This window comes from Pleurodeles waltl, chromosome 5, assembly GCF_031143425.1.
Source record: "Pleurodeles waltl isolate 20211129_DDA chromosome 5, aPleWal1.hap1.20221129, whole genome shotgun sequence".
Taxonomy (NCBI): Eukaryota; Metazoa; Chordata; class Amphibia; order Caudata; family Salamandridae; genus Pleurodeles; species Pleurodeles waltl.
In genome coordinates, this window is record NC_090444.1 from 1,601,751,403 (window position 1) to 1,601,773,305 (window position 21,903).

General features: G+C 44.0%; 1 protein-coding gene across 1 annotated transcript in view; it reads left to right on the plus strand.

The window, feature by feature from the left end:
• The window catches only part of ATP6V1C2 (ATPase H+ transporting V1 subunit C2), a 268,763-nt gene that overhangs the window by 223,784 nt on the left and 23,076 nt on the right, over nucleotides 1-21,903 (plus strand). Inside the window, exons 9-11 of the mRNA XM_069235932.1 lie at nucleotides 15,293-15,385; nucleotides 20,333-20,426; nucleotides 20,557-20,654. Of these exons, the coding sequence (XP_069092033.1) occupies nucleotides 15,293-15,385; nucleotides 20,333-20,426; nucleotides 20,557-20,654 (285 nt within the window). The remainder of the gene's footprint in view (nucleotides 1-15,292; nucleotides 15,386-20,332; nucleotides 20,427-20,556; nucleotides 20,655-21,903) is intronic.

Below are 21,903 nucleotides of genomic sequence, written 5' to 3' on the forward strand. Positions count from 1 at the left end.
ATCATCTGATTTGGTCAGTGGTCTAAGGCACTGAAGGATGCCTTGATGGAGGTTATTATTGTTGTTAATGGTAGTGTTCTGTTGATCCTAAAGAGCCACAAAATCAGAGAGTCTCCCTGAGATGTAACATTGCTGCCGGATCTTGCCATTTCACCCTCTCCTGAGTAAAAAGAAGAACTCTGTGTGAAAAAGTCTTTCTCTTTTCATAGCTGTTGTTTTTGATACAGCTTTAGCTTTTGAAACAGCTACTGTTGTCACATGGGCACTGCAAATGAAACACTGCTTAACTGCCCATAAAATGGCACGGTAATATGCCTGCCATTTTCTGATTCGTATTGTAACAAAAAGGACAGATTCGGAAGTCGTGCAGGTGGCCTACTGCAGCCAGTGGAACTCAGCAGCATGAGAGAGGGAACTTTGAATGCACCATCATGATTCCAGACATGTTCGGGGGGTGTAGCCAAGCACAAGATGGAGCAAGTTGCATTCTAATGCTGTTCCTGCAGGACACCCCATAATTGACCAATATATTGACTATAGCAGGCTGATCGGCCTGCCATCTTGAACCAGCAGAGGTCGGTGTTTGGAGCAACAGCAGAGAGAGGCGATTGCTGATCGAGCGCCAGCTGGACCCACGGGACTGGCTGGGGTCCTATAAGGTGACCTTTGAGGACCAGAGGAGGAAGTGGTAAAGGGTTGCGGGCGCCGGACAGGCCTCCCTGCTGCTGGCGAGTGAAGCCAAATGATGGAAGAGACAGAGAGGTGGGCGCCATCAGAGCATTTTTTCCATCTCTAAAGATTGGCCTTATGGAATTGGACAGAAGGGATTTGTGTAGCGGCTGCTGGTGGGCACTGGTTGAGCCCCCACCCCCCAGGATGGCATAGCTGGCTTTTTGAGGCAATAAAACTGGTCCTCAGGTGATCGCGCTCGTTGGTAGACGCCAAAGCAAAGAAAAGCCAAGGCGTACATTGAATGTAGAGGACTAGGAACAGTGAGGTGGGGGGTCATCAGTGTGGTCCACCAATCTGTATTCATGCCTCCTTCCGGAATTCATAAACAATCTATTGAGCTGAGGTGAGGTTTGGCTGGCACTGATGAGTCCCCCACCCCCTGGTGCTCAAACTGGGGATACCATGGTGATATTGCCGGAGGGGGGGGCTGTGAGCTGTAGTATATTATTGGATGCCTCAAATGTGACTGTGGACATGTGTGCATAGACTTCGGAGGCCTGAGGGCTACATGCTGACTGAGCCAGGGTGCACTGCTCACCACTTACAGAGCTTGTCTTTTTTATCCCCCTCCTGGGGAGAGTGTGTGCTACGGAGAATGTGGCTAGGGGTAAATACTAAGGGAATCCAACTATTGTACAAGGACCCTGTGGCCAGTGTCCGTAAGGGACACATGTTTTCTTAACCATGGGTAATCCGGAGGGGCATGCAGGGCCGGCTTTTGTGCAGCGCCACTTTACTTAGTTCTGTTTTTTGCAGCAGGCATATTAACCCTCAATGCTACTTTATGTTGAGTCAAAGCTGCCACTAGGCAAAACTACCATCTCTCTCTCTAGCAGGAACATTAATCAAAAGAGGTATCTTGACATTTTTTTATTGTTTCTTGAAGGCTAAACGCACAAGGAACTTTTCAGAAAGTGCTTTTAAATCGCAAGTTTCGTAAGTAATTGCTAAACACAGCCCCCCAGAGGTCAGCGCCCGGTGCAGTCGCACCGCTCGCACCGCCCAAAAGCCGGCCCAGGGGGCATGCTACAGGGGTGTCCGCTTTTTCTGCTACAGTTTCAGTGGCAAAGGAGCCACTTGCATGTGCCCTTCGGGAAAGGGACCTGAAGTGACATATTGGATTGTCAAGTGGTAAACATTTGGTATCCTTATATGCAGATAACACTCTACTGTATCTGAGGGAGATGTAGCCGAGTCTGCCGGGAGGCATGGGAATGTTGGGTGAGTTGGGCTATAATCTGGGTTGAAGGTAAATCCTGTTTGTTTCCGATTTTCCCAGTCTGTGGTCTGGCTGACCCACTGCACATTGACACCCCCTTAAATGTGAGCCAGATACTTCAAGTATCTTAGGGAACCGATCTACCATAGCAACGGATGTCTTGTAGCTGGAAACTTCAGAAAAATAGTGGCCCATATTTATACTTTTTGACGCAAAACTGCGCTAACGCAGTTTTGCGTCAAAACAATTAGCGCCGGCTAACGCCATTCTGAAGCGCCATGCGGGCGCCGTATTTATTGAATGACATTAGCCGGCGTTAGCCGCCGGCGCCGTCTGGTGTGCGTTAAAAAAAAACGACGTACACCAGGCAGCGCCGGCGTAGGGGAAAATGGAGCTTGGGATTCAAGAAATGGGGCAAGTCAGGTTGAGGCAATTTTTGCGCCTCAACCCGATTTGCGCCATTTTTTTTTCACTCCCAACCCCCATAGAAATGACTGCCCCCTTGCCCAATGGCCATGCCCAGGGGACTTCTGTCCCCTGGGCATGGTCATTGGGCATAGTGGCATGTAGGGGGGCACAAATCAGGCCCCCCTATGCCACAATTTTTTTTTTTTTTTAAACTTACCTGAACTTACCTTAATGTCCCTGGGATGGGTCCCTCCAGCCTTGGGTGTCCTCCTGGGGTGGGCAAGGGTGACAGGGGGGGTCCCTGGGGGCATGGGAGGGCACCTCTGGGCTCCTTCAGAGCCCACAGGTCCCTTAACGCCTGCCTTTTGCAGGCGCTAAAAAACGGCGCAAAAGCGGCCGTACGTAATTTTTTTTGACCCGCCCACTCCCGGGCGTGATTTTTGCCTGGGAGTATAAATCCGACGCACATGCCTCGGAGTCAATTTTTTAGACGGGAACGCCTACCTTGCATATAATTAACGCAAAGTAGGTGTCCACGCTAAAAAATGACGCTAACTCCATGGACTTTGGCGCTAGACGCGTCTAACGCCAAAGTATAAATATGGAGTTAGTTTTGCGTCGAAATTGCGTTTAAAAAAATGACGCAATTCCGGCGCAAACAGAGTATAAATATGCCCCTGTATCTGGAATTAGATGCTCCATCCCCTTTGGACTAGACTCCCCGTTTCACCTATGGGATGGATGGCTATTGCTAAAATGTGAACTGTGCCAAGAGGTACCACTTTATGGCCATCCGTTTCATTTTCAAAAACGTGTTTTTCACAGAAATTAACAGCCTCCTAATAGACGAAGAACCATATTTATCAATATTTCATGCAATGCAGCAAGACACATTGCTGCGCTGTGTGAAAGGAGAGTGCAGGAATACTACATTATACAGCGCATTCCTGCTCTCTGCTTGCTCTATCAAACAAACTTCTGCCTATCGCTAATGCAGGCATCCTTCCATCATGGTGCAGGGTACCTGCGTTGTAAGCAGGATCGTTTTGTGCAGGAAAGGACATCTTCCTGCACAAAAACAATCCTCAGAGGCATTTTCCTCTTTATATGTGTGCTGCACAATGCAGTATACTTAGAAAGAGGAAACAAAAGAAGACATTTAAGATATTTCTCCTTTTTGCACCTCTGGTGAAGGGGTGTACAGTTCTAGTCTATTCCCAGGTCTACCAGTATTGGTAATTCTGGTAATGCGTTAAAATGCATGGGTGGATGCATCAGAACACCCATGCTCAACCCATGGCATGCCTTACTGCTGCAGAGTAATGCAAGGCAGCGATTTGCAATGCTGTGCGTTACAATCAAGCCACGTGGGGCTTTGTAAATCTAATTTAAGTTGTGCGTTGCCCTTGCATTACACAAAGGTGACGAAAAACCTTGATAAATATGGGCCTTAATTTGGACGACTAAAAAGAAGAGACTGGCCATTGCGATGTCCCTAAATAAGGGTGGTATGAGAATGCCAAACCTAGAGGTGTACTTCTGTGCTGCACTGTTGATCTGCCCAATCCAATGAATTACAGAAACAGTGGACTAGGAAAGTTTGGAGATCTGAGACAATCTTGGCGAGGCAGAGTTTTATAGTTACTGCTGGGGAGCATGAAGGGAATGAAGTGCTACCCCAAGGCCATCCATGTGGCTAAGCACTTCTGGCAAAAATATGTAAGTAGATCTGAAAGTGGGGCGATTTATGCACTGTATATACCACTCTAGTGTTACTGGGATTCAGGGAACTGGGGTACTCTTATGTCAGGAAAGCACAATGTGCCCTTATGAGGGCCTACGCAATGATACTTTTATCCCGATGGGCAATTCACCTTGTTGCAAGCTCTCATTAGTGGCAGAAAACACGCAACCATGCAAATCCAAGGTCCTCAGTAGAAATCTCACACTAGACAATTGTAGACATGCTCTGACCATACTATACATAACAATGGAGCCTGCCTTCTGTTTCGAGATACGGCAAGTAAAGGTGTGTTGAGAACTATGTATAGGAAGAGAGATTAGTTATGGTGCATGGGCCAGTATATTAGGCTACATGAAGATTGTTACGAGGAACCCTGGTTTATATACACCCTGATAAACTTCTTACACCACACATGTTTGTTCCCACAGAAGATAGCTGTGTGGTTTCCTGTGTTACCTGCCCTGTGTGCTAGATGCCGACAAATACAGGATGATTTTTACCATATGGTGTGGAGATGTTCAAAGATTCAGAGGTTTGGTTCTCAATTGTGGAACTTACGGAAGAGATTATGGCGAAGACAGTGCTTCTGGTTCCCTTGGTGTGTTTACTAGGGCAGATGCAGTGATCCAAAGCCCTTAAGAATGTATATTGAAATATAGAGCTTGCCTTGGTGATTGCTAAGAGGAACATGGCAATGGGGTGGCATGTAAGGCATGGCTGAAGATTGAAAATAAGTGGACAATGGCAGAACTACGTACCCTACACTCTGTTAAAGGGTTGGGGGGAGTGGTGGAAGCATGTCAGTGGGCAGGTGGAAGGGTTTCCTGATAGCCATTTAAGTTAAATCAGACCATCTTCTGTCATATTGGGTGAGACTAACAAGCACTGGTAATGCCAATAGGTCTGACTTATTAATGCACTGTTAAGCCAGACCTAAAAAGACATGGTTGTCTTAATGATTGCCCTTCTGTTCTACTGCCAGCGAAAAGCATCTTAAATTATCTGGTTATCTTAGACACTTTTATATCATTACAGTGTTGTGTGGGTGCCCCTGAAAGTTCAACCTCAGACATGTGGATAAATAAATAAAATGATCACAGCCCTGTGAAGGGCATGCAATTGTTTTTGAAAGCACACCACTTCTGCCCAATCAGAACAGGTACTCCTGGCTTCCAACATGTGGAGAAGCCAAAGACCCTTTCTAGTGATGCTCATATAACAAGACAAATATTGTGTGTAAGTTGTGACTGGGCCAGCGTGAAATATATGGATGGAATACTTAGTGGCTGATGCTCACACCCTCCTGAGTAAACATGACATATAATAACATGACATGACATATAATAATGGTTGGCGCTACTGGGATCTTTGGATATTGAAAGGCTACACTGAATACAATGCGTGGTACTAAACAATGACTAAATATATTGCTGCCCAGGGTGTAGGGAGGGGTAATTCGTTTGACATTACCATAATTGTGTTTTATGCTCATTGGGGTATAAGGTTTTGGTCCCTCAAGTTATTCAGATGCATATTATTGGAACTGAACCAGGACCTGAAAAGTGAAATTGTATTAATATGCATAAGAAAAGTAAAAAGTTACACGTTTCTCTGCACACTCCTGACAACCACACCATTTTGACACAAAAAAGCACACTTTCTTTAATTAATTGAAAACCAAAAAATAATACCTGGAGCTACAATTGAAAGTGAAACAATTAACTTAAAGAAGCCATGAGTGATAAAAACAAAAACTAACATATCACAACAAAGAAATAGTACCTCCTTGGAATGACAAAAATACAATCTACAGTTTTTAGGTGGAGGATAAAAGAGAAAGGAAGTCTTTGAAGAGATATACACAATTGGATGGTTACACTTTTAGCTCCATTTGTAACCTTATACAAGAAGTCCAGGGCTTACCTACAAGGAGCTTGCTCCTCCTTTGCATCATTTTTTTTGACGCATTGGCGGGGCTGTGCTGGCTCCATATTCACAATGTGATGCATTTGGCCAAATATGTCACTTTTGCTGGCCCTGAAAAAAACGTCACATAGTTTTAAATGTATACAAAGTTGACTTTCTGTGGCAAAAAGTGACTCAACTGAGGCAGTGATATTTACAACATTTTCTCCATTTGATGTTTATGCAAGATGCCTCATGAATAGCCTGCAAAGCGTCAGAATTCCTATGCCAGCCAAACCCAGGCATTGGTACTGACGCAAACCCTTTAAAACAGGAATCTAGCCATTTGAAGCCACTTCACACCTTTGAAGATGTCTGTTTTGCACCTCTCCACTGTTTGTAGTAGGTCTACACATGTGCCAGTCATGTTGTAGGACCCTTTGACCAACCTCGTACCATGGCACCTATGATCCCATCATCCACTGTAGCAAGGCAATGTGACGTTATGTACTTTTTGCAAGGGATAGGTCAGGACTGTCACTTCTGGAAGGAGAAATGGGTTCCCAAGTCCAGGTCTGCGTACTCCAAAGGACAGCAGGTAAGTATTCCTATAAGATAGGTAACACATGTATTTCCACTTCAGATTCCAACATACACTTATATTCACTTATATTACACTGGCACTCACTATGTCACACCTATTCAGGTCTCCACATACACATACGTAGGCTGTGTCCACTGTAATGTGACACATAACCATACCTCATACATTACCTCTTACTTCAGAACCAATGTTAAAGTGTAGATGGTAATATTCCACCATGTGGTGCTCACATATTAGGCTGAATGCGTCAATCTGTACTAATGCATCGCCTCACTTTTTGATGCATTGCTGAAGTTGTGTCATTTCTGATGCCTGATAAGGGTATACAAAGGGTCCAATTGAAGTGCTTCCCGTGTCAATTGCCTGTTCATGCGATGGACGTGGGAACTCGAACCGGAGGAAATGGACCCTAATCCTCCAAACTTGGCGTAAACTAGCTGGTATATGGTAGGTTCCCACTTGTAACAATAACATTAAAGCAACCAATTGCCAATTATTCTTGAGGGTTCCTAGAAATATTCGAAGACATTTCTCAAAGGGCTATCCAAATTGAAATTTATTCAGAAGAAATAGATCAATTCCATATTGTACTTGATTGATGAAATCATAGGACAGAGTGAACATTCAGCCAGCCGACACATGTTTCGCCCAAAGGGGTGCATTCACCTGGGCTTTCTCAAGGCTGTGGAAGATAAAAGGAGTTACAAATTTAAAAGAATCTAAGAAGACTGGGAGATTAGAAATTAAGAACCAAAGAACACCAAGACGTGAGAACCCAAGGTTCATCAGGAATACATAAGCCTGCATGCTGTCCATATCTATCCATGAAGAAGAATAGAGTAACGGTTGACATTATAAATCCATGCAATAGGGGTGCCAAGGTATAGAGCAATCCCTGATTGAAAGTTTAAAAAGTTAAAAAAGTGGTAAGGAAAGAAGATGATCAAATGGTGGTACCTAGAATGAAAGTGAGAACTTAAGACCGCAAGTTGTGAACGTAGTGGAGAGAAAAGGTAGTTTATTAAATAATTCAGATCTGTGACTAGTTGGTGGTGCCAGCACCGCAGAGTATTAGTATGCAAATGATCCGTCACCCTGGATTAGGGTGATGTAAGAAGTTAAACGATAGAATAACTGACACAAAAGAATAGCATACCATAAAGATACATTTGAACCTCTAAGGATGTCCTGAACAACCATTAACACAACAACTATTCTGAAAACGAAAACATAAAGAAAAGGACATGTATCTTTTGTTGGACCAGTATCAAGAGCTAACAATTCTAATCTAACGACAGTTTTAGAGCAATATTTTAGTGATGCGTAAAATGAAATTTTTGCAGTTGTTGTTATTGGGTATTTGTTCATGCAGAAATTCAAAAGTGCTAATTTTCCCATTAAAACGCATCAAAAACTAGAATCAATGGCTCAATGAAGTAACTCACGTAGATAAGTAACATCCCATTATTTAAGTGCGTGTTGACCTCTATTAATAACATAAGGAATTATTAACACTGCAAATAAGCTAACAATAAAAACATGGGAAAAGGACATATAGCTATAGATGTGCAGGTGCCCGCAAACACATTTTTGAACAATATTTTGTAATCATTAGTAACATTATAAGCAAAACATATTCATAATGGGGACCTCGGCTGTGTAGTTTCCAAACAGGGCTCATTAATATCATGAGACATGACCAGGTTGCAAGAGAATAATTCTCAAACAGAAAGGAATAGATAAAGAATAAAGGAGATAGAGACCTTATCTAGGTGTTCAGCTACAAGAATGGTGCTTACCCATACTACAATTTAAACCGCGAATGCGAAGAAAAGCAGTCAGGCGCGTCTGTCGCCATTATTAGGGACGCGCTGACTGAACGGCTATTCTTTTATTACCGGCATCGGATAAGAGTTTGACACAGAAAGAGGACTGAGAATGGGCACTGCCACTTTTCCTACGCCCCTTAGCACCCCCCTAATGCCACCATGTGTGCACTGTATTAAACATATGGCGCACCATGGCGCAGATTAGGGACAATAGTGTAATAATTTTTTATGCTATTGTAGAACATTGCAGGATTAGCGCCAAAAAGGTTGGCGCTATTCCTTCAAGGTACATAGGGGCCCATTAAGAATAATGGTGTGCCCCCTTTTAATGCCTGCTCTGTGCAGGTGTTAAAAATAGCTGCTAAAAATGGCACAGTGGAATCTCATAGATTCAAGTGCGCCATTTTTGTGGTCACCCGACGGGGTAACGCCCCCCTTGCATACATTATGCCTGGTTCAGGCATAATATGGCGCATGGGGTTACAAAGTGGCACACTGCATACATGGTGCCACTGCAAATCTGGCACAGTGAATTTGGCCTCGTTGAGCCACGAGTGTCATGAAAAGTGAAGCTAATGTGGCACAATGAGATGCTAGGCGTTCTTAAATCTGGGCCTTAGAGTTGAGGAATGTTCAGATCTTTTTCCTCTTAATATAATGTGTTAAGCCATACATCTTTTACATATTTTGTGACATAATTGATGTGTTCATGCCTTTTGGACCTGGCCCTTTTTACAGAGTCATCCCCAAACTTTTGACTTCCTCCGCCTATTTTTTCTGACCTCTTTTTGTTGGCTGTAGGACTCTGAGCACATTCTCACTGCTGATCTGATCAGTGCTAAAGTGCATGTGCTCTCCCTTCTAAATTTGATATATTTGGCTTACACCTAATTGGCACATTTAATTTATCTGTAAGTCCCTGGTACATTGGTATCCCTATACCCAGGGCCTATATGTAATGCTACTAGTGGCCCTGCAGCGCAACTTGCACCACCCACAGAAGTAGCCTTTCAAACCTGTCGCATGCATAGTCTACTGCCACAAGGACCTGGCATCCACATTTACTTGCCAGGCCTGGAACTCCCCTTTTACTACATAACTTTACAAGTCACCCCTATGGGCAGGGTGCTGTGTGGGTAAAAGGCAGGACATGTGCCTGGTTGTGTGGCCTGTCCTGGTAGTGACAAACAACCTATTGGGTTTCTCACTACTGTGAGTGCTGCCTTTCTCACAGGATTGCATTGGAAATGCCCTAACATATGTCTAAGTGGTATTGTCTAATGTATATGGGGTAGCGTAGGCATGTTGCTATGGTTGTAATGATAGTGAGAAATGCTGCTTACTGGTGTAGGTGGATTTTTTATCACCATTATAGAAATGGCACTTTTAGAAAGTGGGCCTTTCTCTGTGCTTATAACCTATTGGGTTTCTCACTACTGTGAGTGCTGCCTTTCTCATAGGATTGCATTGGAAATGCCCTAACATATGTCTAAGTGGTATTGTCTAATATATGAGGGGTAGCATAGGTATGTTGCTATGGTTGTAATGATAGTGAGAAATGCTGCTTACTGGTATAGGTGGATTTTTTATCACCCAGGGAGGGTGGAGGTGTCACAAGAGTGCATCTGGATATTGAATGGACTCCTGCAGCCCTATGCCCCATTTATTGTCTCCAGGGGCTGGGTGGTGTGCCCCCAGTTCCCCTGCATTTTCCCCTTCCTCACAGCGGAGGAGGGGCGCTTCGCCATTGATTTTCCCAACACGAGGTAAGCACTAGAGGCACAGAAGCGCTGTGTTCCCTCTATGCCTGAGCGTGAGGAGTGCTTCATCTTTCTTCTTTTTTTTTTCTAAGTGCGCAAAGAGCTCTTTGTACTGAACTCAGCCCCTGCTTGGGGTACAAGGCAGCACCTGTGTCCCCGGTGTGGGCTCCCTCCACCTCTCTGATGTGGGAGAGGTCACGAGGGGCAAAGAAGCTTGTGCGGGCAATTGCGCTGTCTGTGGTGCCCCCGGGGCACAAGCAGGAACTGCCGCGACCCAAGTGGGTCCAGAGGGGCTGCCGCACTGCCAGAAGCCACCAAGGAGAAGGACACCTACCAGTCAGGCTGGAGTAAGAAGATTCCTCTGTCGGAGCCCCTGCCTCTGCCTAGGAGAGCCTGACTCTGGGCAGGATGGGGTCCTGACCCAGAAGGCTCGCCCCACCTGGCATGTTGTTATCTGAGTCATGGGGTCTCACATGACGGAGGGAGACAGATCTGGCTGGAGCTGCCCCTCTCTTCCCTCACAGGGCCCTCTTCACAGAGGCCCTTGACTGCAGGAAGATTGGCCCTCGAGGTAGGGGTTGTTTTTTGGCAGTGTATGTCAGCTGGCCAGAACAGGAGACGAACCTCAACGGAGGTATTGTGCTGTTACTGTCACCTTTACCTACCCCCTCTTGAGTAATAGGAGCACAAGAGCTCCTGAGGGGACGGAGCGCATCCTGGCTCCCGTATTGTGCTTAAAAGAATCATGGCAGAGCTGCAACTGTTATACCAGAGGAACCGTGGAGTGGTTTACCTCCTTAGTCTTGGTCTCTATCGCCAGGATGCTATGCTCTCGTGACCTGCTGAATATTATGGTATAACCTGCCCGAGAGTTCCCATCACGTTGTGCTTGTCATGTGTAGGTTCAGGCTATACATTTCAGGAGGGGCATTGCAACTGAACTGGTGACCAGAACAGTATGGAAATGTTTTCATGATAAATGCCCCTTTTATGTGCATTCATACTGTTGTCTTGCCATTCATGACTCTGGGCTTATTATGATATGGGCATTTTTGGTAATAATGACAACTGGACTACTGATTGTGTTGCAGAATAGAAGTACGCTATATGTTTACCTAACTGCTGCTTATGTTCGCAGAGTACTAGTAACCTATGTAATGTTCTGACAACTGCTTGTGTAGCAGGGTACTACTGATACATGTCACATTTGGTCTAGTGATGTTTTATGCAATACAGTTTATTTGTATATAATTGGGTGTTGTGTTTTCCTTTGTGGTGTATTTATTGCATCACATGTGCTGGGTATGTTGTGCAATTGCTTTACACATTGCCTCTGGGATAAGCCTGACTGCTCGTGCCAAGCTACCAAGGGGGTGAGCAGGGCATTTATCTTGGGTGTGTAACTCCCTCGCCCTGACTAGAGTGGTTGGGTTGTGCCTGGCTTGTGTGCATACCCTAGCCAACCAGAAACCCCATTTCTAACAATGTCTATTGGAAGACATCACAGTTCTATAATCTGACATGCATACTGATAGCAGATTGGCTTTATTAACCAAATTATATGGCCACAAAAGCAACCTAAATTATTTTTGAATGTGTCTTGCACTACATATAACATTGGCCGTTTGTGTGCCTGGGCTCCTGCTGGACGGTGAAAAAGTTCTGCCAGATGTGCACCAACTAAATGTTGTCTGATATCTCATACTGGCAAGGCAGTATTCATGTGTGATGGTCTGTCATTCAAGCAAGATCAGCCTGAATCTGCTGAGGTAAGAAAAGGACTCCATGATGGAAATTAAATATTTGATCTTCAGGACATGTGGGGGTCATTCACAACCCACTGACCACCTGCACAAGCTCAACAGCCACTCTGTATACTCAGGGCATTGCTCAAAGTGGTATTAAGAAGTGCACAAATGTGATTGGTGGAAAGGGATAGTGCAATTCATATCTATCGCCAGGGAAAGGATTTCATACATGTATCAAACCACATGATTCCAATGAGTGCTGCCCTACAAAACATTACAGCCTTGAATGCCAAGCTTTCTGTGCCATTTCATTATTAAACAAGGGGTTTTTAATGTTCTTCTTTTAGAAACTGTGGCACAGTTTATGTGATAACACTATTATGATGTTTAATAATGAGTTATTGGTCCCAAGAAGCAAGCTGTAAGCATTATTTGAGTGGTGTGTGACATGATCATAGGCTCCTCAAAACCCCTGAGAAACAAATAGCCTCCAAGTCTTAAGGGGGTGATCATTTTTAATACGTTTTAATTTCATGTACATTCTCACCCTCCTACATTGTGTGAGAACTACCTGATGTTGATTGTTTCCGGCATTTAGGCCCTGATTTATACTTTTTGACGCAAACCTGCACTAGCGCAGGTTTGTGTCAAAAAGTTAACGCCGGCTACCTTCATTCCTGGTGACAGCCGGGCATCGTATTTAAGGAATGACGCTAGCCGGTGCTAAGGCCCGGTTAACGTCAAAATAAATGACGCTAACCGGACAGGAGAGGCGTAGGGAAGAATGGGAGTTGTGCGTCAAAGAATGGTGCAAGTCAGGTTAGCGTCAAAAATATTGACACTAACCTGACTAGCGTAATTTTTTGATGCACAACCCCCATGGACATGACTCCGGTCTTAGCACAGACAGGAGTCATGCCCACCTGTCCAATGGTCATGCCCAGGGGACTTCTGTCCCCTGGGCATGCCCATTGGGCACAGTGCCATGTAGGTGGGCCCAAGTTATGCCCCTCAATGGCACTTTAAAAAGAAATTAGGAAAAACTTACCTGGACTTACCGTAGATGGGTTCCCCCCATCCATGAGTGTCCTCCAAGGGTGGGTGAGGGTGGCAGGGGATGTCCCTGGGTGCAGGGAAGGGCGCCTGTGGACTGCTTCCATGGTCTCTGACCATGGAAGTGAGCCCACAGGTCCCCTAATGCCTGCCCTGACCCAGGCATTAAATAATGGCACTAATCAGGCTTAGCACCATTATTTAAGGCCCTCCTCCTCCCGTGCATAATTTTTGCACGGGAGGATAAATAAGGTGCAAATGCCTTAAAGTCATTTTTTGCCCGGGAACGCCTACCTTGCATCTCTTTGACGCAAGGTAGGTTTCCACGGTAAACAAATGACGCAAACTCCATAACTTTGACACTAGATGGGTCTAGTGCCAAAGTATAAATATGGAGTTAAGTTTGCGCCAGATTTGCGAAACAAAAATGACTCAAATCCGGCGCAAACAGAGTATATATATGCCCCTTAGTCTTTGAGACTTGTGTTCTCATTGTCTGAACCTATGTTGTGTGCTTAATGAGCGTCATTTATAATCAAGTCTCAATCTCTCACTTTCTTGGATTTTCAGAAGCCCATTGTTCATTCAAGAGCCATAGAGGAAGCCATTACTATATAATTGTGTACAACTGACATTATGCTGCTATGCGCTTACACGGAGAACAATTGCCATCTTGTTAGCCCACCTTCAAATTGAAAACTGTGCAAGAGAGAAGGAAGTTGGCTGACACTGTATACCACACTGCACGAGCGTGGGCAAACGCATAGTGATGGAGCATTTGTATGCTCTATTCTTGAGGCGATGGTCTGTTGTGCTCCCTCGAAGGGATTAACTAGTAAATTAGTAGCAATCAGTCATCATTAATTTACAGTGTAACCAATTTACCCACACAATGAAGACCCTAATCAGAAATAAAGTTAGAGGGTTTTATTACAAATTACCACTCCTGTTAATATAAACAAATTTCAAAAATATACTGTAGAGATACAAAATCACAATAGGGTAGCCATATCTTCTGAAGAAATTTAAATGGGTTCGCATAAGACAAACCAAAAATTCTGTTACAACAATACAGAAAATCAACAACAATATCTGGTGCTCGGAAAAAAATTGGCGGTCTTCCCTCTTACACATGAGTTAAAAGCATCTAACTATGTATCTATGGATCAATGGGGAAAAGGTGAAGAGCAGAATTAAGGCAAAAATGAATGGTGAAAGTGAGAAGAAGATGTCAGCATTTCAAAAGCTCTGTCAAGGGTCTTCTTAGAGAGCTACGCAAAGGTCCAAGCCACAGTCAGCAAAGCATGGGGGACAAAAGGGGAAAGTTGGTACCTTTCAAAGTCCAGGAGAAAGTGTCTGTAACATCAATCTGTGTAAGCCCAAGTTAATACCATGAAATGTAATTAGGTAACGCCCTCCAGATCACACCATCACAGGCTCCATTGTATTCTCCTGTCCCATGGTTTAACTTGCAACATTAGCTTCTTTTTTCATACCAGTCCTGAGAATATTATTGTCCTTGGTCCTCTAGACATAGGTTGCAACATGTGTGAATAAGGGACAGTCATCTCCCTCTTGGTCTCTTCGAGTTCTCGCTTCAAGGTTTTTCTCTGAGGTCCTCTATTAGTAAAAAAATAACACATCTATTTCCAAACTAAATAAGCATGCACCTGCAATGAAATGACATGTTAACAGAAAATCAAAGAATAGTTTCTCACTTTAGAGAAATTCAGGCCTAGTTATGTAAACGCAAAACATTATTCTCTAATGCACAATTAATTTCACCTTATACATTTGCACATATCAATTCTATATTTATATAAATGTCATGTACATAGATTCAAATAGAATTTCATGTTACATTTAAAATAAATGCAGCAAACGTTAATAAGTGAGTTGAGATATGATGGAGAAGTATATTTCAACATTAAACCTAAAACGTGTGCACACCTTACATAAATTATCGTTATTAGTGCAAAAACATTTAAATTACCTGAGGATGGTTATGAAATTCAATTCATTGCTTACATTTCATTTAATAAAGTTAACGCACACAATATATTTTTCCTAACACTACAGTGAATGCAATTTATTATTGACTTTGAGTGCACCACTTTACATTAGTCAAATGTTAAACACACATTTATTGTTGTTATGGATACATATGACATGATTGTGACATCAAGGTTTGCAGCAAAATCACACTGCTCCCTGTGTTGTAATTTGTATTTAAAATTGTAAAAGAAAAGTCGTTTCAAATGTGTACAATGAAGCTCTTTTCTTTTTGCAGAATGATTGCAGAAGATGCAGAAGCAGGGCTGTTCACTGTAACTCTGTTCAGAAAAGTGATGGAGGATTTCAAAAACAAAGCAAGACAAAACAAGTATGTAAATGTAGTCTTTTTTGGCGTACCTCTATAGGCCGATGCGTTTTCAAAATATTGCACAATTGCTTTGCTTCTTAGAAGTGTCAGAGGATCCTTCCAAAACTTCTAATCATATTTTTAATTTGAAGACCCGAGGAAAGTGCAGCCCTGCAGCAGGGCTTCCAACCTCTAATCAACTGTCAATCAACCAAGAACTAGTGGGCAAATGAAAGGGCAGAAGATGGAGAGCCCCTGAAAATAGCTGTCCATCTTTCATTTATATTTGCTCCCCTTACAGGATTAATGGGTTTACTAATCAGAGGATAATCCATTGCCATAACCCTAAGTCACACCAGGGACTGAATTTTTCACAGAATTAGTTCACATGACCAAGCTCAACAGATCAAAATAAAGAGTGTTCATTCTCATTTCAGAACTTAACCAGAGTGATCTTAGCTCCATAAGAGATTCCAGGGACTGTTCCCTACTTATTCGTAGTGTCCATTGTGGTGTAGAAAATTCTGGGCCCTACCCACATTTCACATTATAAATTCAAATATTGCACTCTGAATATGCTTTTTTTCAAAAGTTCCTTGCTTGATTTATTCTCTTCAATTATGTTTACTTTGAAGACTTTTTTTATTTTTTCATTTTGTCACAGGGAAGCCATGCTATTCTCAAACTGTTCCCTACAATTACACCCACAATCTTTCTCCCTTACTTTGTCCTAAAGGATGTTTGGTCATTTCTCATTCGGTAACAGCTTAATTCTTCTTGCCTGCTGGGCTTCTTCTGTCCTGACATGCTACTTATTTCCCTTTGTCCTCCACGCTTCTTTTTTAGGGATTGCCAATTTACTTGTCTTTTCTCACTGTTCATGCATGGATTTCCTGTGGCTTGGACGTTCTTCTCATATTTTCCTGTTATTTGTTCTCTGTTTCTACACCCATGCTTTGTTTTCAACCTTCTCTTTCCCAAGTTTTCTTTGACCTATATTACCTTTGAAAACGTATTTGTTGATGTGGAAACTTAAAGAAGTATGGAAACACTGCCTCCTGAGCTGGGTGCATGCGCTGGTGTTGAGACAGCAATAGCCACAACCTGCCAAGACATGTAGGGTAATGTTTGCCTTGAATTCTTGGTGGGTAGTACACCAGGAGTGTCCTCAATCCTCAGCCCAAGACTACCCTTCACATGCACACAGGTCTCTTGTAAAAAAAAAGCTTGTGGGCCATGCCTTGCTCTAAAGGTGCCTGCTTATGGGTTGATGATGCCCTTGGGTTCTGCTAGACATTCTTAAAACATATCTATGAGAATATACGTTTGAACCATTAAAAACTGCAATTAATTAAAACAAAAATAAATTGATACTCAAGAACATGTAAGACAAAGACCAGCATGATAGGGATTGATATGTAATCATAAGGCCTCATTACACGTTGACGGTTGGACCGCTGCACTCCAAGCCGTACGACCCCTCAATTACAACTTTGGTGGGCAGATCCATCTAAAGACTGCCGTTCCTCCAGGATCATAGATCCCGAAGGGGTTACAGCGGTCGGGCTTGTAACCAGCCTTGGGGGTGCTGACCTCAGCTCCGCCTAGCTGATTACAACCCCACTTCCTACCAACCCTGTCATGGTGGGGACCCCACGGAAAGCCAAAACCAAGGCCACAGGGGGCACCAGCACTGTCCATGCAGTGGCGGGCCCCCCTGCCCAGCAGCATCGGAATGCAGACAGTGCACATTCCAAAGGTGCTTGTCAACCCCCTCTGTGTTACGGTATAGGGCTCGGCTACCTTAAGGGAGCAGAGTCCTATACCCTAGCACCTCAGTGCATGGCGAGGGCACAAGTTATAGTTATCTTAGGTTGGGAGTGGCCTTGGTGTTTGTGCCCACTTTTTGGGAGATTCAGATATGATCCCTCCAAGCAAGAACACATTGCTATATCCCAGGGGTGGGCTTTCCAGGACATAGTTTGTGAGGTGGCCTTGTGGTGGGCTCCCGAGTCCTATACCCTAGCACTGTTCCCACCAAACTGGCGGGAACGCTCTAGTACAATGTTCCCTCTGGTCAGCCCAGCAGGAACATTGTAATAGGGCGGGCGCCACCGGTATGGCAGTGGCTTCCTCCCCATGGCATTGGCAGTGGGCTGGTCGAGCTGCCAATGTCGTAATCAGGCCCACAGGCTCTCAGTTTGCATTAAATTACTGAGGCCTGCCTTATGTGATACTGGGACACCAAAATACAGAGGCGTCTTCCCCCATGCAATCCCCGCATCACAGCAGCATCAGAGTGTTTTGCTGGTAGATGTGCTGATTTGGGGGTGCATATCACTGTTCCTGTCTGGCATTTCCAGCTCTTGATTGTAGTTTCTGTGCACTACTTTGGAAGTAATAAAAACCACAAGGGAGTGTTAGAGTAGATCCCTCTGCCAGTGCACATGCTTGATGAGCAGTAAAGAAAAAGAGAGCATAATAAAATTCTGGGACTGTGTACAAAATAACAAGGTTTTGGAACACATTTGCTGTTAATTGATCTTCTCTGCATCATTAAAGACCTCCTTGAAATAGGGCTGCAGCACTTCCCATATCTGTTCCAATAGATGGATCTCCATCTCTGTGCCCCATGTGACCAAATTACAGAAAAGTCAGGAGTTATGCTTCACTAATGATGCTATTAATACTTTCCATTGTTTTCCCTGAAAAGAAAGCATTTCACGTGGCCCCCTCCCCTAACATGCAAATTGTGACCCTAGCGGTGGGCTCCCCCTGGGACCTTTGCAGGCTTGGGGAGGGGAGCCATGAGGCCTAACACCCCTAACATGCAAACTTTGGCCCCGGGGGTGGGCTCCCAGGGCCTTTCCTGCCTCGAGGAAGGGGACCTGGCGGCCTCCCTACCCTTGTTTCATGATTACGGCCCCAATGGTGGGCTCCCGAGGCCCTTAATGGCTCAGGGAGGGGAGCAATGCAGCACCCCATCCCCTTTATGAATATGAATACAGCCCCAGGGGTGGGCTCCCCGGGTATGAAATTAATAAAGGCGGCCTGGTGGTGCTTTTGGTGGGTTTTTTTCAATCCTATACGAGTCTCCTGGACTGCTGCATTTTTTTATAAACTTTTGTTGATTTTGGCCCCAGATGGGTTCCTCTGGGTCACCCTCATAGGGCCTATTGGGTCAGGATACCCTGCCCTGCTCCCTTATATTATTTTTCTATTTCTAAGTCCCTGAGTCCTGTAATGGCTGACAGCAAAATTTTTCATGTGTTGCTGGCAGCCAATTAGAGTCTGACTACCGCCGAACTGAGATAGTCCAAGGGAAATATAGCTCTCTAGGCCAACCAGAATGCTCCATTTTTAAACTGGTGGTCCTGCAAGATTCTATTGAACCTCTTGCAGCCAGATATACAATTATGTTTTACTCTTAGGGCCAGACTTAATAAAAGTGTCTCTACATTACATGTAGCGCCACTTTTCTTGCGGCCCCTTACACGCCCCCGCCACCACCATGTGTGCCCTGTATTTAATATGCAGTGCACCATGGTGCAGGGTAGGGGCAATAGAGTCAACATTTTGGGCGCTATTGATGTACTATTATTTGAGTGGTTTAGTGCAGGATTAGCTCCAAAATGTTGGCACTAATCCTGCAGAGTACATAGGGGTGCATTGAAAACAATGGTGTGCCCCCTTTTAATGCCTGCTCTGTGCAAGCGTTAAACATAGCTGCTAAAATAGCATAGTGGAATCTCTTAGATTCCACTGCGCCATTTTTGTGGTCCCCCTAACTGGGGAACGCCCCCTTTGCAAACATTATGCCTGGCACATGCCAAATGTGGCACAAGGGCTTACAAAGGTGCATATTGCAAGCATTGTGCCACTTTGTAAATTTGGTGCAGCGAATTTGGCCTCGTTGGGCCCCAGTAGCGTCATAAAACATTACGCTAATGTGGTGCAAGGAGGCGCTAAGCCCTCATAAATCTGGGCATTAATTTCTCAAAAACTACTAAACGGATTTACACCAAATCACAAAAAGCACAATCTACAGACCAAGATATTAAGGCCCGTATTTATACTCCGTTTGCGCCGAATTAGCGTAGTTTTTTTCGACGCAAATTCGGCGCAAAACTAACGCCATATTTATACTTTGGCGTTAGACGCGTCTAGCGCCAAAGTATGAAGAAAGAGCGTCATTTTTTAGCGTGAACGCCTTCCTTGCGTTAATGAGATGCAAGGAAGGCGTTCCCGTCTAAAAAAATGACGGAGACGCAAATGCGTCGTATTTATACTCCCGGGCAAAAATCACACCCAAGAGGTGGCGGGTCAAAAAAACCCGCATTTGCGCCTGAATTTAACGCCTGGGTCAGGGTAGGCGTTAAGGGACCTGTGGGCTCAGAATGAGCCCACAGGTGCCCTCCCCTGCCCCCAGGGACCCCCCCTGCCACCCCTGCCCACCCCAGGAGGACACCCAAGGATGGAGGGACCCATCCCAGTGAAGTACAGGTAAGTTCAGGTAAGTATAATTTTTTTTAATTTTTTGTTTTTTTTTGTGGCATAGGGGGGCCTGATTTGTGCCCCCCTACATGCCACTATGCCCAATGACCATGCCCAGGGGACAGAAGTCATTTTTTTTACGCACACCAGGCAGCTCCGCCGGCTAACGTCATTCCATAAATACGACGCCCGCATGGCGCTTTGGAATGGCGTTAGCCAGCGTTACATTTTTTGACGCACAACTGCGTTGGCGCAGTTGTGCGCCAAAAAGTATAAATACGGCCCTCAATATTTTTGTAGACCGTATTTCTGACAGGATATTCTGGTATGTCGGTAGTGTTGTTCATAATATTATGTCATACAACCGTGTGCCAGGGTTACTGACTACCCTAGCATGTCTCTACGCTGCACTAGAGACATGCGATTCTTTACTAAATGTAGAATCATAATCTTATACCTGTTATTTACTTTCAGGTTTATTGTCCGAGAATTTTATTTTGATGAGAAAGAACTGAAGTCAGAAAAAGAAGAGCTGACACGATTAACTGCTGATAAGAAGCAACAATATGTAAGTAGGATTAAAATGGAAGGTTCTCTATTTACGGTGGCCTCCTTCTCAACATGTTAATTACAGTCTCGCCTTCTTGTCATACTTTTTTCACAAAAATATTCAAACTCCTTAACATTTCTGTTTCCAGGGTCCATTATTGCGCTGGTTAAAGGTGAATTTCAGTGAAGCATTTATTGCGTGGATTCATATAAAAGCACTACGGGTTTTTGTTGAATCTGTTTTGAGGTAAGTGAACAGACCTGTGCCTAAATTATTAACAAAATGCCCGCAGTTACAGCATTTATGTTGAAATATGTTGAGACGTGATCTTATTTAGTGTGATGCCTGTACACGTTGCGAGTCAGTAAGGAGTAACAAGTCAGGTTTGTCCTCAGATTGAAGCTCAACATTTTGGTTAAGTGGTAACTTTACATAAAACCTTGCAAACACAGGCCCATATTTATACTTTTTTAGCGCCGCATTTGCGTTGTTTTTATACACAAAATCGGTGCAAACTTACAAAATACAATTGTGTTTTGTAAGTTTGCGTCTATTTTGCGTCAAAAAAAATTACGCAAATGCGGCGCTAAAAAAGTATAAATATAGGCCACAGTTTTGATTTTTTGTGCTTAATAATTAGATTGCCATTTTTATGTTCCATACGTTTATCTGTATGACAGCCCTATTAATTTAGCAACTTTTTTCAATCATCCTCTCCTTTTTAGGGGCAAGCGCAAAGCACTCCGTCCCCTGTTGTAATCTCTCTTGGGCTTCTACCACGCCCATGTCATGTCAGTCACATTCATTGGTTTGTGGGCTTGCCTTTTAAATTCTGCTTGCTTTCATTAGTAAAAAGCATGCATACGTCATGCCTTTTCCTTTGTTTAGCCCTCCTTGAGCGCACCAACCAGCTACTGAAAACATACGAGGCTCGATGTTTTCCGTCTGGTTTCTGTACTACTTTTTCTCTTTATTTCGCAGCAAGATCTCGCAGGCCAGTAGTCCAGCGCTTTGCATGCCATCGGCTTTGCGCTGATGTCAGCCGTTAGCTCGCTTATGTGAAACTTTTACTTTTCAGTTTATATGGCAAGAAAAGTCCGGTTAGTTATGTGAAACTGTTTTACTTTAAATTTTCAATTTATGTGGCAAGAAAAGTCCGGTTAGGAGTTTACAATGCTAATAGGTCTAAGTCGAGCAAACCCGAGACCCATTGCATTGCAAATAGTTTGCAATAGAATGTCAGGGTACCTACAGAGAAGGACAAGCTGCTGAACGTTTGCATTCCTTCAATCTGCAGCTCTTCCTCTGTGTCCTGAAGCAACCCACTGGCAGTAGACTTACGGTGCTGCCCTACGCCAGTTCCCCATAAATAAGCCCCTAAGTGATTAAGCTTACTCCTTTTATATTGGGCAAAATGTATTAAGTATAAGAGGATGCATAACTTCAATGTCAATCATGAGGAAATAATTTCAAAAATGGCTCCAGTAATGTATAG